Source organism: Miniopterus schreibersii (genome assembly GCF_964146895.1).
Source record: "Miniopterus schreibersii genome assembly, chromosome: 9".
Lineage (NCBI taxonomy): Eukaryota > Metazoa > Chordata > Mammalia > Chiroptera > Miniopteridae > Miniopterus > Miniopterus schreibersii.
The window spans coordinates 46,163,450-46,175,722 of record NC_138118.1 but is presented as its reverse complement, the minus strand read 5'-3'; the positions used below and the strand labels follow the sequence as shown (position 1 = coordinate 46,175,722).

At 37.5% G+C, this 12,273-nt stretch overlaps 1 protein-coding gene across 1 annotated transcript in view; it reads right to left on the bottom strand.

Annotated features, from left to right (window-relative positions):
• FBXL13 (F-box and leucine rich repeat protein 13) overlaps positions 1-12,273 on the bottom strand; it is a 255,419-nt gene that overhangs the window by 154,430 nt on the left and 88,716 nt on the right. The window contains exon 8 of the mRNA XM_081147178.1: positions 3,322-3,417. Within this exon, the coding sequence (XP_081003304.1) occupies positions 3,322-3,417 (96 nt within the window). The remainder of the gene's footprint in view (positions 1-3,321; positions 3,418-12,273) is intronic.

Sequence of the window (12,273 nt, the reverse complement as noted above, 5' to 3'; positions counted from 1 at the left end):
GCCATAATGGGCATGATGCTTCTTCTTTGAGAGATTTTAGGAAAGTCCTAAGCATAAGGCTTAAGAGGCCACTTGCATAGAAAAGCAGCTGGAAATGGCCTGGATGAGCTTGCTGGTAGGGAGGGGCAGGGCCTCCGGGAATCACTGGGGCAGGGCCAACGGTGTGAGTCAGGTGCTGGAGATTAAAATATGGCACCTGCCTGCCAGCTGTGTGCGGGGAGGACTTGCCAAAGGAGCAATGGCCTCTGCCAGCTCTTCTGCCTGGGAGGAAGCTGCCCCTCCAGCTCTTGCCCCAATCTCAAGCAGGTTAGTTCTTCCCCAAGTGTCCCAGGTTCCTTTCAGGTTGCTGCCCAATGCTGGGGCTCAGAGGGAGCGCATCTGAGTGAGTCCATGTGCGGGCCCTTTAATAGGAAAGCCTGGGGCTCCCGCAGCCTCTGTGTCCCTCAGGGGCAGTCCCCACTGGTTTCACAGCCTGGAGTTGTGGGTACATCTCTTCCCAGCCCTGGAGCCCTGGCCTGGGGGCCTGCTGTGGGGCTGGGACCCTTCACTCCTCCAGGAAACCCCCACCGCTGAGATGTCCCTCCCGGGTTTAAACCGTGGCACCTAGTGTGGGCCCGTGGCTGAATCTCTGGGATCCAGCCCCGATCTGCCCGCATCTCCACCCCTCATACTGGTCTCGATGCGTCTTCAGATCTCTGGTTGTAGGGCTTCTGTTCAGCCAGATTTCAGGAGGTTCTGAGTGATTGTTGTTCTGTATTTTAGTTGTAATTTTGATGTGGTTGCGGTGGGTACAGCTGCTACCTACATGGCCAGCTTATTTCCTCCCCCCCTATGTGAGTTCTTAATGGCCAGGGCAGGTTGGTAAACAATAACATTGATAGCATAGTGTTAACAGTATTTTTCAGTTGAAGGGGTAAGTTAATAAACATCCAATTTTTTGCCTTCTGAACAAAGTAATTCTTAGTGCTAAAATGCTTTTTATAGTTGTGCCACATTTGAGCATTGACAAATAAAGCCAACAGCTAACTGAAGATGAAGGGCAACATAGAATTGTGGAAAAAGATATTTGCTCAACATAATGAAACTTAACTTCCTATCCTGGCTTTGTTCCTCACTGCCATGTGCTCATATGTTCTCCATCTTTACCCAATAAGGTCTTGAGCAGAAGTGCTGGCTTTTCCTGCCAGGCTTCTGCAGTATTTGTCTTGATCTTAACATTGTACATATTCTTTCTCTTCCAGACCATTTGGATTCATTTTTTCCTACTTTATGGGTTTTCCAAAGGAGAAAAGTAACACCCCAATCTGTCACAAAGTAAATTTCTTGCTTTTAATCCCACTTTACTTTGATTCTCAAAGTGTGGTCCTAGGACCAGCAACATCAGCATCACCCAGAAACCTGTTAGAAATTAAAATTGTTAAGACCCACCCCAAACCTACTGAGACTCTGGGGGTGGCAACCAGCAATTTGTTTTAACAATCCCTTCAGATGATTCTGATACATGCTAAAGTTTGATAGTAACTGCCTTAAACTAAAAATAAATTTAAGACAGGAATACTTAATTTGTTAGCCGTTATGGGTTACCTAAGACAGAAAGTAGTACATTTTTTTCTTACCATTGTTGCACAAGATAAGAGCAGAACAGTACAGTCCAGCAATGGAATGGTGCTCTGATGGGATATAAAAATGTTGAGATGACTTATCGAACTAGAGCTCATGGCATCTTGTCAACTCCTCTTAGTTTCTCTGTGTAAGTTTTAGAGTTTCTGCAGAATGGCCCTGGCCATTTATTCATAGGTGAGTCTGAGCACATGATATCATTAGTCCTCCAATTATCAGGAATTAAATTGTGATGGCAAAGTCAACTGTTGACTGGACTTTAAGCAACAGAGAAAATATTGCCACTGCAACATTTGTTGATGGCATAAATGATAATAGTTGTTGAGATTAAAGTATCACCCATGAAACAGAATAGAGAAGTCATAGGAGATAATACATGCTTATTTTTTGTTGTTGGCTGAGACCTCTCCTCAGTGTCTTTTTGGAATGAGAAACACAGGCATGTTCTAGGTTACAAGAATAGTAAAAAAATAGTATGATGAGAAGAAGAGTACAGAGGCAACAGCCTAGAAAGTCCATATTTGAAAATGCCTGAGTGTATGCGTGTCTGTGTGCATGCAAACACACTAAGAATATCAAACAAGCTTTGTTTATATGTTGTGTATTTTAGCCCTATTTCATACTTTGTTGTTGTTTTTTTTTACTCCATATTTTGGGCTGCTTTGTTATGTTTGTTGAATGAACAATATAGTTAATACTTATTTCATTCTCCTTACATACAGACTCTACACTCAGAACTTAACTTGCATCATCTCCATTTACCTCTGCAGCATTCTGAGTTAGGCACTGGTAAGCCTAACAGGTACATTAGAACTTTGTTTCAATCCAAAAATAATATTCAATTTACTTCCACCATTTAAGTTAGAAAATACTAATAATGTACCTCTTAAAAATAACATTACCTTTTTATCTCATTCTTCAGGCTTGTAGCGGAACAAAAGAGAAACAGGTGCACCTACTCTTGGTGGCCATATAGTGGGGAGCAGGAAGGAAGGTAGTCACTACTACATTTGGCTTATAGCAGCCCATTCTCTTTTAAGAACTAAAATACAGTCAGGCACCATATAACAATATTCTAGTCAACTACGGACCACACGTAAGAAGGTGGTGGAATAAGATTATAATGGAGCTGAAAAATTCCTATCACCTAGTGACACCGTAGCCATTGTCACATCATAGTGCAATGCATTACTCATGTTTATGGTGATGCTGGTGTAAACAAACCTGTGCTGCCAATCATACAAAAGTATAGCACATATAGTTATGTACAGTACATAATACTTGATAATAAATGAATATGTTACTGGTTTAGGTATTTATTATACTATTTATAGTTATTTTAGAGTGTATTCTTTCTACTTACAAAAAGAAAAAGTTTGCTATAAAACAGTATGCTGTGTTATGCCAGGCAGCAGCTTCATACATCTCATGTTTACCACATCTCTTAATTGCATCATTTTCTCTTATGCTTGATTTAATCTCATGTTGTTTTGTAGAGTAACATGCTGTGCAAGCTTGTAGCCAAGGAGCAACAGGCTACACCATATAGCCTGGGCGTGTAGTAGCCTATACCATGTAGGCTTGTGTAAGTGCACTCTATGATGTTCACACAATGACAAAATCACCTAACAACACATTTCTCAGAACATATCCCCATTGTTAAGTGGCACATGACAATAGCTTCAGGTAATGACTACTTACGTAATTCCACAATAAGCTGTTTTGTGTCATTGACATCCAGGAGTGACAAACTTGACCACATATTACCACATCTCTTAAACTGAGATAGAAGAAAATCTAAACACAAAGAGAATATACAATTTTGAAAAATGAATTTTGACATAACTCTTCCACTTACCTTTTTTTGCTATTAATAATGATAATGTAATCCATATATTGTAGATGCAGGGATTTAAGTGCTGGAACTTTATCTAAAGATTAGAATTTCATCCAACGTACCATAACCTATCTGTTGATGCCTTTGATATAATGTGATCTTTTTAGTTGATCATTGGAGAGGATGATAGGCAGATTTGTTTTCTGAATGAAAGTAGCATCCTCCTAGAAAATTAGTGATTTCTAAATAGTGGCTGGGCTGGTATATAGAAGGCATTCAGTAACAGTTTGCTGAACTGGATTCTTTCTAAAGTAATAGGATTCTTGGGAAAGATCAATAAACCCACCTTAGACTCTATTTATGGGAAAAAATGGTAGGTAAGAAAACCTGGAAATCCTCTTGACACAAAATATCAGTACATAATAAATAAACATTTTAAAAATATTTCTTTAAATTTTTTAAAATTTCAGCTTCATTAAGGTATAATTGACATACAAAATTATAAGGTATTTAAAGTATACATTATGATTTGATATACGTAGGCACTGTAAAAAGGTTTCCTCTCATCTAATTAACTCATCCATCACTTCACATGTTTATCTTTGTGTGTGTCTGAGATAGGGAGAACATTTAAGTTCTAGTTTCTTACAAATTTTAATTATACAATACAGTGCTATCAACTACAGTCACCATGTTTTACATTAGGTCCTCAGACCTTATTAATCGTATAGCTGAAAGTTTGCATACTTTTACCAGCCTCTCCCTTTTCCCAGACCCATCAAACCCATGGCAACCACTTTTCTACTTTCTAAAACAAACATATTTTTAAAAAACAGAACTGAGTTTTCAAGAAAGTAGGAAAAATATCCAGGGCGTCAATCCTTGTAAACCCAAACTCATAATAAGGTGTTTGTGCAGTAGTTGCTCTGATGGGGAAGCAATGGAGATGACTGCTGCTTTCATCAATAAATAGGTTCAGATTTTACTGGTCATGCAGGGACAGAAAAAGTAACTAGGCTTGTACAAAACAGGGAGTCATAATTGAGAGAGAGAGAGAAGGAGAGAAAGAAAGAGAGAGAGAAATCCATGATTATGAAAGAGATTTAAAAACAACAACAAAAACACCTGCTTATTGGCAACAGAGAAATTAATATACTTGCCTTGAATATTAAAAAGATTCCAAAAGAATTTGTAACAAACCAGCTAACATGGCAATTGGGATTTGAAGTTTTAATTATTTGTGGGATCCAATTTGAACTTATTACCATTATAATTGGATTTGATACATTAACATGCAAAGATCTTCCAAGCTGGTAGTAACAGTGAGACATTTGGCAGAAATAAATACTACTCTCTCTAAAGAGACACATCCTCAAACCAGGCCTTATAGGATTTCCACAGATTAAGCCTCAATAAAAATTACAAAACACATGAAGGAAAAAAATCCAGCAATATTCAACAACAAAAAATAATAACTTTATTAATAAAATTGTGACATAGTAATTATAAAAACATTAAGGTGATAAAGACAAAGAAAATTAAATTCTTGAGAAAGGCTGTTGTTGAGAATAAAACTGGGAAGATTTATAAAGGAACTAAATTATATTTATGGGAATTAAATATATAATGATTGAAATTAAAAAATCAATGCTTAAGTTATATAGCAGTTGAAACCTAGCTGATAAGAGAATTAGCAAACTGAAATATGTATTGAAAGAAATTACAGATGATAAGGCATAGAGAAAGGAAGGGATGGAATATACAAAGTGGGGGTAAGAGACACATTTTTATAACACAAAAAGGCCCAGCATCCTATATATCTTTATAGAATTTCCAGAAGTAGAGAACAGAGAGAATGGAATCAAAGCAAAATTCGAAAACGTCACAGATAAAAATGTTCTAGAACTGATGCAAAGCAACAGTTCTCAGTTTCAAGAAGTAAAGAAATCCCAAACAAGAAAATAAAAAGACGCCATGGTATTATAGTGATATTACAAAAGGGAAAATTACAAAAAGGAAAATCTTAAGTGCAACCAGAGATAGATTACCTACTAAAGAATGTCTCCTAGACACACAGAAGGCAGAAAGCAGAAAATACTTATCAATCTCAGATGCCACATACAAGTCAGTTACAACTCAAGGATGAACATTAATAAAGACATTTTAAGACAATGAGAGAGTTTGCCTCCAATAGACCCTTCACAAAAGAACTTCTGAAGGGCACTGGGATCTGAAGAAAGAAGTGAGATGGAAACAGAAATGATGGGCAAATAAACTAAGATGAAGCCATTAACCTAAACAAAAGGATAATGATGATGACTAAGGTGGGGAACAGAGCACTAGATAATACTAATATTCTAAAACTAGAGAGAGTGTTCTAAATTCTGGTAACTATTCAGGAAGAAAGTATAGGTATTAATTACTTTAATCTTTATTAAGGTAAATGCACATGCTAAACATATTTAAGAGAAACCACTGAAATAGTAGAAATAGAATATGTATCTTCTAAAACATAAAAATGAGGATAAGGGGGTAGATTTTAAAACTCAATAAATAAAAGCAGGGAAGAATAAAAAAAGAAGTTATATAAAGGAGGACAAGTAGTATACAATGAGATGAGAAAAAAATCCAAGTATATCCAATAACAATAAATTTAGCAAGTTTCACTGGTTAGAAAACAAAGATTATCCCTAATAATGCCTTTCCTTTAATGTTTTTCCCTCTGATATTAATATAGCTATTACATTTATTTTCATTTGTGTTCATCTTGTTCAGTGTAGAATTTTAGGTGGATATTTAAAGCTTATCTGATGAAGAGGCTCACTACATAATAGTTAAAGAAAACAATTCATACAATTCACTGGACACATATAACAATTATAAATGTGTAAGCATCTAATAACATAGCCATGAAGATACAAGGAGAAATTGAAAAATTCACAATCATGATGAAAGATTATATCAAAACTCTCCAATGAAATCAGTGTGAGGAAATAAATCTCCCCTGGATTTCCCAGTGCTCAGGTAAAAAGCTCTAGCCTCTGGAGACACAAAAATCTATTATGATATAAAGGTAATGTTTTGTCTACAAACATCTTACTTCCCACATACTATGGAGATTAGACCTGTAGCAGTTGTCTAATTAATGTCTCTGATCCAAAAGGATAATAAAACTTCTCTTGTCTTCCTAAGAAGGTCAAATGGTTATAGTTTGGACCAGTCAGGCTCCCAAGGTGCCAGGAAGATCCCCAAAATTTATATCTCATGGAGAAATGTGTCCCTGGACTTTGGAGATATCTTTAGGTCATAAGAGTTGGAGGCATGAGGGCTTATCTGGCCCTTGGAGGGAGGTCCTGACTCCCTCTTTCACTTATAAGGACCCTTGTGTTTAAGGACTCACCCAGATATTCAAAGATAATCTTACCATCTAAAGACCTTTAACTTAATCATGTCTTCAAAGGCTCTTTTGCCACCTAAAGTAACATATTCACACTTTCTGAAATTAGAACATGGATATCTTTGGGAGGCTATTATCCTACCTACTATATTATGTAAGAAAATGATAAACACTAAATGTAAAGAGCAATTACTTCTGATGGAGGGAAGAGAATGTCATCGGGGAGGCTTTAACTGAATTTGTTAAGCTTTATTTTTTAAACTGGGTGGTGATTATGCTGGTGTGTTTACTATATTATGTTTCTTTACATGCCTTAAATATTTTATTTTAATAACTCCACTTTTGAATAAAATGTTTAGGAATAAATTTAACTAAGAAGATGATAGATTAGTACACTGAAAACTGCAAAGCATTACTGATAGAAATTAAAGAAGACCTAAATGAACAGATATAACATGTTCATGGATTGGGAAACATAAAAATGATAAGGGGAATTGAATCAGAATTTGAAATATGTTTATGAATAGATACATACCAAACAGACACAGGCCCAGAGAATTTTACAAGAGTATTATATCAAATATCCAAGGAATAGCTAATACTAACAAGAAAAATATTAAGATATCAATACCACCCAAAATGATCTGCAGGTTTCATGCTATCTCTATCAAAATTTCAATGGTTCTATTTCCAGATATGAAAAGACCAAGCCTCAAATTCATATGGAATTGCAAGGAGGCCCAAACAGCAAGAACAATTTGAAAAAGGAGAACAGTTAGAGGACTCACAATTTCCAATATCAAAACTTAATACAAAGCTACAGTAATAAAAACAGCATGATACTGGCATAGAATAAATATATAGACTAATGTGGTAGAATTGAGAGCCCAGAAATAAACCTGTACATCTATGGTCAATTGATTTTTTACAAGGATGCCAAAACTGTTCCAATGGGACAAGAACAGCCTCTTCAACAAATGGTGCTGGAACAACTGTGTATCCAAATTCAAAAGAATGAATGTGGACCCCTACCTCACACCATATGCAAAGTTAACTCAAAATGGATCAACAATCTAAGTAAAAGAGCTAAAAGCCATAAAACTCTTTGAAGAAAAACATAGGGTAAGTCTTCATGACTTTGGGTTTGGCGGTGGTTTCTTAGTTATGACACCAAAAGCATGAGCAACAAAGGAAAAAATAAATTAGACTTCATCAAAATTTAAAACTTTTGTGCATCAAAGAATTTTTTCAAAATTGTATGTATAACAAAGGGGAAAAATATGTCACTAATTAAGTCAGTCACTGAAATGGTTAAGAAGCATTGGAAAAGTATGATGGTAGATCAGGCGATCTGAAAACTGTACTTGCACAATTTTGTGCATGGACTGTACTTGTATAGTGTTTTTAAGAGAGAGGAAGTATTATGACAGGGCCTATGCCCAGAGAGGTTAACACAACCTAGAAAAGAAGCTGCAGCACAGAATAGCAGTAGAAGCATAGGGTCAAATTTCTGATGGTGTAAGAGATACAAGAAAAAATGACTTGTGTAAGAGTTGCCTAAGAATGACTTAGAGAAAGAGGGAGGCAGGAAGCAAAGCCCTAAGGTCTGCAAACTATAATAGAACTAATCAAAACCTACATGACTGATTAAGCGAGCACCTCCAACACACAGGAAGTAGACAAGAGGAGAAGTAAGAGCACAGCTGCTCTGGGTGGACTGAGCCTTTATTTCTGGAATCTTTATTCCAGAACCACCACTACTCCTTGGAAGATTACTACCTTAGTTTCCTAAGGCTGCTGTAACCAATTATCACAAACTGGGTGGTTTAAAACAATAGAAATATATCCTCTCACAGTTCTCAAGTTTAGAAGTATGAGAGATCACAGTGTTGGCAGGGCCACCCCCCTTCTGAAGGCACTAGGAGAGTGTCCTTCCTTGTCTATTCCTAGCTTCTGGTGGTTGCTGGCATTCCTTGGCTTGTAGCTACTTTGCTCCTGTCTTTGCCTTTGTCATCATGTGGCCTCACTCCTCCTGTGTGTATCTGAATCTCTCTCTCCTTCTCTTATAAAAACACCAGTCATTGGATATAGGACCCACCCTAATCCAGGGTGACCCCCATTTTAGCTCATTACATTTGCAAGGATCCAAATAATGTCACATTCTGAGATTCTGGTTGGACATGAATTTGAGGAGAATACTATTCAACCCAGTACAGTTACCTAACTCCTCTGAGTCTGTTTCATCAGCAAAATAAGGCTCTTTGATGAGATAATCTCTCAAGGCCTCTTCCATGCCTAAAAGCTTATAATTACTACTTTGATTCATTGTCAAATAGTTAAAACTAGACTCCTGATTGATTGCTATTGTGTAATAGTTAATGTTAAGTTTAAGGTGTTTACTTTTTCATATCTTGTGATTAAATTATTTTCAACTACAAATCCTAACAGGATATTACTTATAACCAAAAAAAGTATATATCTAATTAGGCCCTACCCATCATGTAGATGCTAGATTCCTACATAAGTGGAGACAGACTTTTATCTGAAAGGTGTACTTCCATTCTTGTCTACGTAGTAGAGAAAACAGGAGCTATTAGAAAAAGGCCATATAATGCCTTTTCCAATATATGGGGAGTTATTCACTTATTTACTAGTTCATTTAACACATTGTTAAGCACCTACTCTATGACAATCATACCTTACTAATTCCATAGAACATTACCCAAAAACACTTAAAAGGAAGGTGTTCTACATCTCACTGTGGAATAAACTTTGCAAAGAATTTAAGTGCAATTATCATGAACCTCACTTTCTCCTAAGGAGTCATGCCATTGTAGTATAATGTATATTGAAAATTTTTAAATGTTAAATGCATTTATTCTTGGAAAGACTAGAAAATAATTCCACAAGGAACACAGGCTGTTGACAACATGGAAACCTGGGAAGAACATCAGGGCAGGTGAGTGTGGATTTTTAATTCAATTTCATAGATAACTACTTCATGGTTATTCTCATGGGCAAGACATCCTAACCCCCAAAACTGAAAAGATGTAACACAGAAGAAAAAAAGAAGTTTTAAGAAAACTGTATGCCAGTGAAGTTGTATATAAGTATAAAGTATGAGACTACTCAATCTTCTTATTCAATATGTATCAGTACCTGCTAAGTGCCAGGGTGAGTTTGGATCTTTAGAAGGAAAAACACCTAGGAGTCCATGAACAGCTAATGAGGTGAGCAAGGGGAATGAAAGCCCATGTAACGAGAGAAATGAAGGGATGTAACAAAGAGGACAAAAGATGAGAGAGGAACCTTGTACCCCAGCAGGGAGAAAACAAAGAAAAAGAATTCACATGTGCAAGGGAGCCTGCTCTGCCTCTAAGCTGTTGAAATGAATCCTGGTAGTATACGATCCCAGTTAAAGAACATAGAGGCAGCTGCAAGAAGAGTCTCCCTAGAGTCTGAGACTTGTCAAGCCTCCTGTCCACTCCTTGCACCTCCTGACTCATGTGGAGATGAATGACCCTCCTGGAAGGGACCAGGAATGGTTCTTGGGATGAGAAGACTATGAAATGTTGACAATAATCTGAAGCACCAGGAGCACAGCAGATATTTTCATTTTGACCTCAAATTATAGAATTAGGGTCCCTGGGAGGGGAAATCAATAACAGACAGATATCAGCTTTATCTAAGAAAAGGCCTCTAGGTTAGTCCCTTCTAGCACAAAGACTAAATGATTTTAAGATTTTGTAACTTTCTGCTCTCTAAAACAAGCAAGTTCCAAAAGCAACAAATTTACAATGTTCATGGTGAGAAATAAACATATTTCCTAACCCCCTGTGGTAATAGATTGGTATTGGGGTATCAGCACATGTATTGCAAATGGAGAAAGATCTCTACACAGGGAGAGGCATCAAGGTAGAGCTAAAATCGAGTGGGTTGACTGGGAAGGGTTCCTGTTCACTGACCATGCTAAAGCACTGAGTGTGTTACTGAGGGGATACTGATTTGGGGTGGAGGAGCCTGTTGGAAGGGATGAACTTTGGGTTCCTTCTAGCACAAACATTCTACAAGTCTATGATTTTGTAATGCCTTGCTCTCCAAAACAGGCCAGTTCTCAAAGAAAAGAACTTTGTGAGAACTAAATCTATTCTCCAGTAATAACAGCACTCCCTACTTACTTGTTAGATTATCTGGATAGTAATATATTTCATGTGAGCATTCTCACTGTAAGCACAATGGACATCAAACAAAAATAAATCCAGACACTATTGGCTCTGGTGGAAAATGTTACAGTATAAATCTTCTAAATTACACACAATTTATGCATCACAGAATCACATGACCCTGTACACCATCAAATAACAGTAGCAAGACCTCCCTAGCAACTATGTAGCATTTAGTTTACAAAATGCAATGTTAAAGTTGCTGGTCAAGTTGAAGAAGGGGTTTCCATCAGGTCAAGATATGTATATTTCACAAGGCTTATAAAATAAGAAAAAGGAGAAATGAGAAAAACATTCCAGTGAAAGGTTGATTTTCATTAAGCTAAATTGGGTAGCAATGACTGAGTAGGTGAGTCTGTTAGTGAGTTCTATAACCAAGAGACCATACCTCAAAGTTGGCAAAATGGAAAAGATCCTTTCTCTTGATGGAAAATAAAATAAAATAAAAATTAAAAGTTCGATTTTGGTCCATTATACATAATGTGCCAGAGCCTTCATGTAGGCCTGGTCCTCTGCCCTGGAGCAAAGGAATGATAGAGGGGTGGACAAATCTGATTCCTTTCCTCTTTCTAAAGCCACCAGGTGGGGTCAACAAAGTAGGCATCTGTGTGGAATGTGAGTAATAGACTCTCCCAGAGGAGGGTGTCAGAGCCCAAGCTAAGTGTGGAGAATGTCCACTTAGGAAGGCTGCTCAGTGTAGATGTCCAAGTGTCAGTGGGGGAAGCTGGCATCCAAGTGATATGGGGGTGAGGGTGGAGGGGTATGGAGGGGCTTGGTGTGGAAGGTGGGAGCCCCAACAGTGTAACGAGGCTAGTCTGGCACAGAGCTTAGAGCACAAATACATGGGAAAGTGGTCTAGTCAGGAAGTGGGGACCCCAGGGCAGATAAGGCAGGTGGAGCTTAGTGGGGTGAAGAGTTTGTCTATTCATGGGATGAAGGGCTGGCTTGTGTGGAATATCAGAACCAGAAGCGTGTAAGGTCAGCATTAGTACAGGAAAGGTGGCCATGGCAACAGAAAATTGGTACATATGGGGGGAGGTGGTGGATAGAACCAAAATAAGTAAAAATATTAGGAAATTGGGAGCCAGGTTTCTCACTCTTAGGAGAAGGTAGTTACAAGTATGAAGAGGAAAATACTGAAATGAACCTTGTGATATTAGACTGGAATTGGGGTATCAGTGGGAAACCATGGTTTC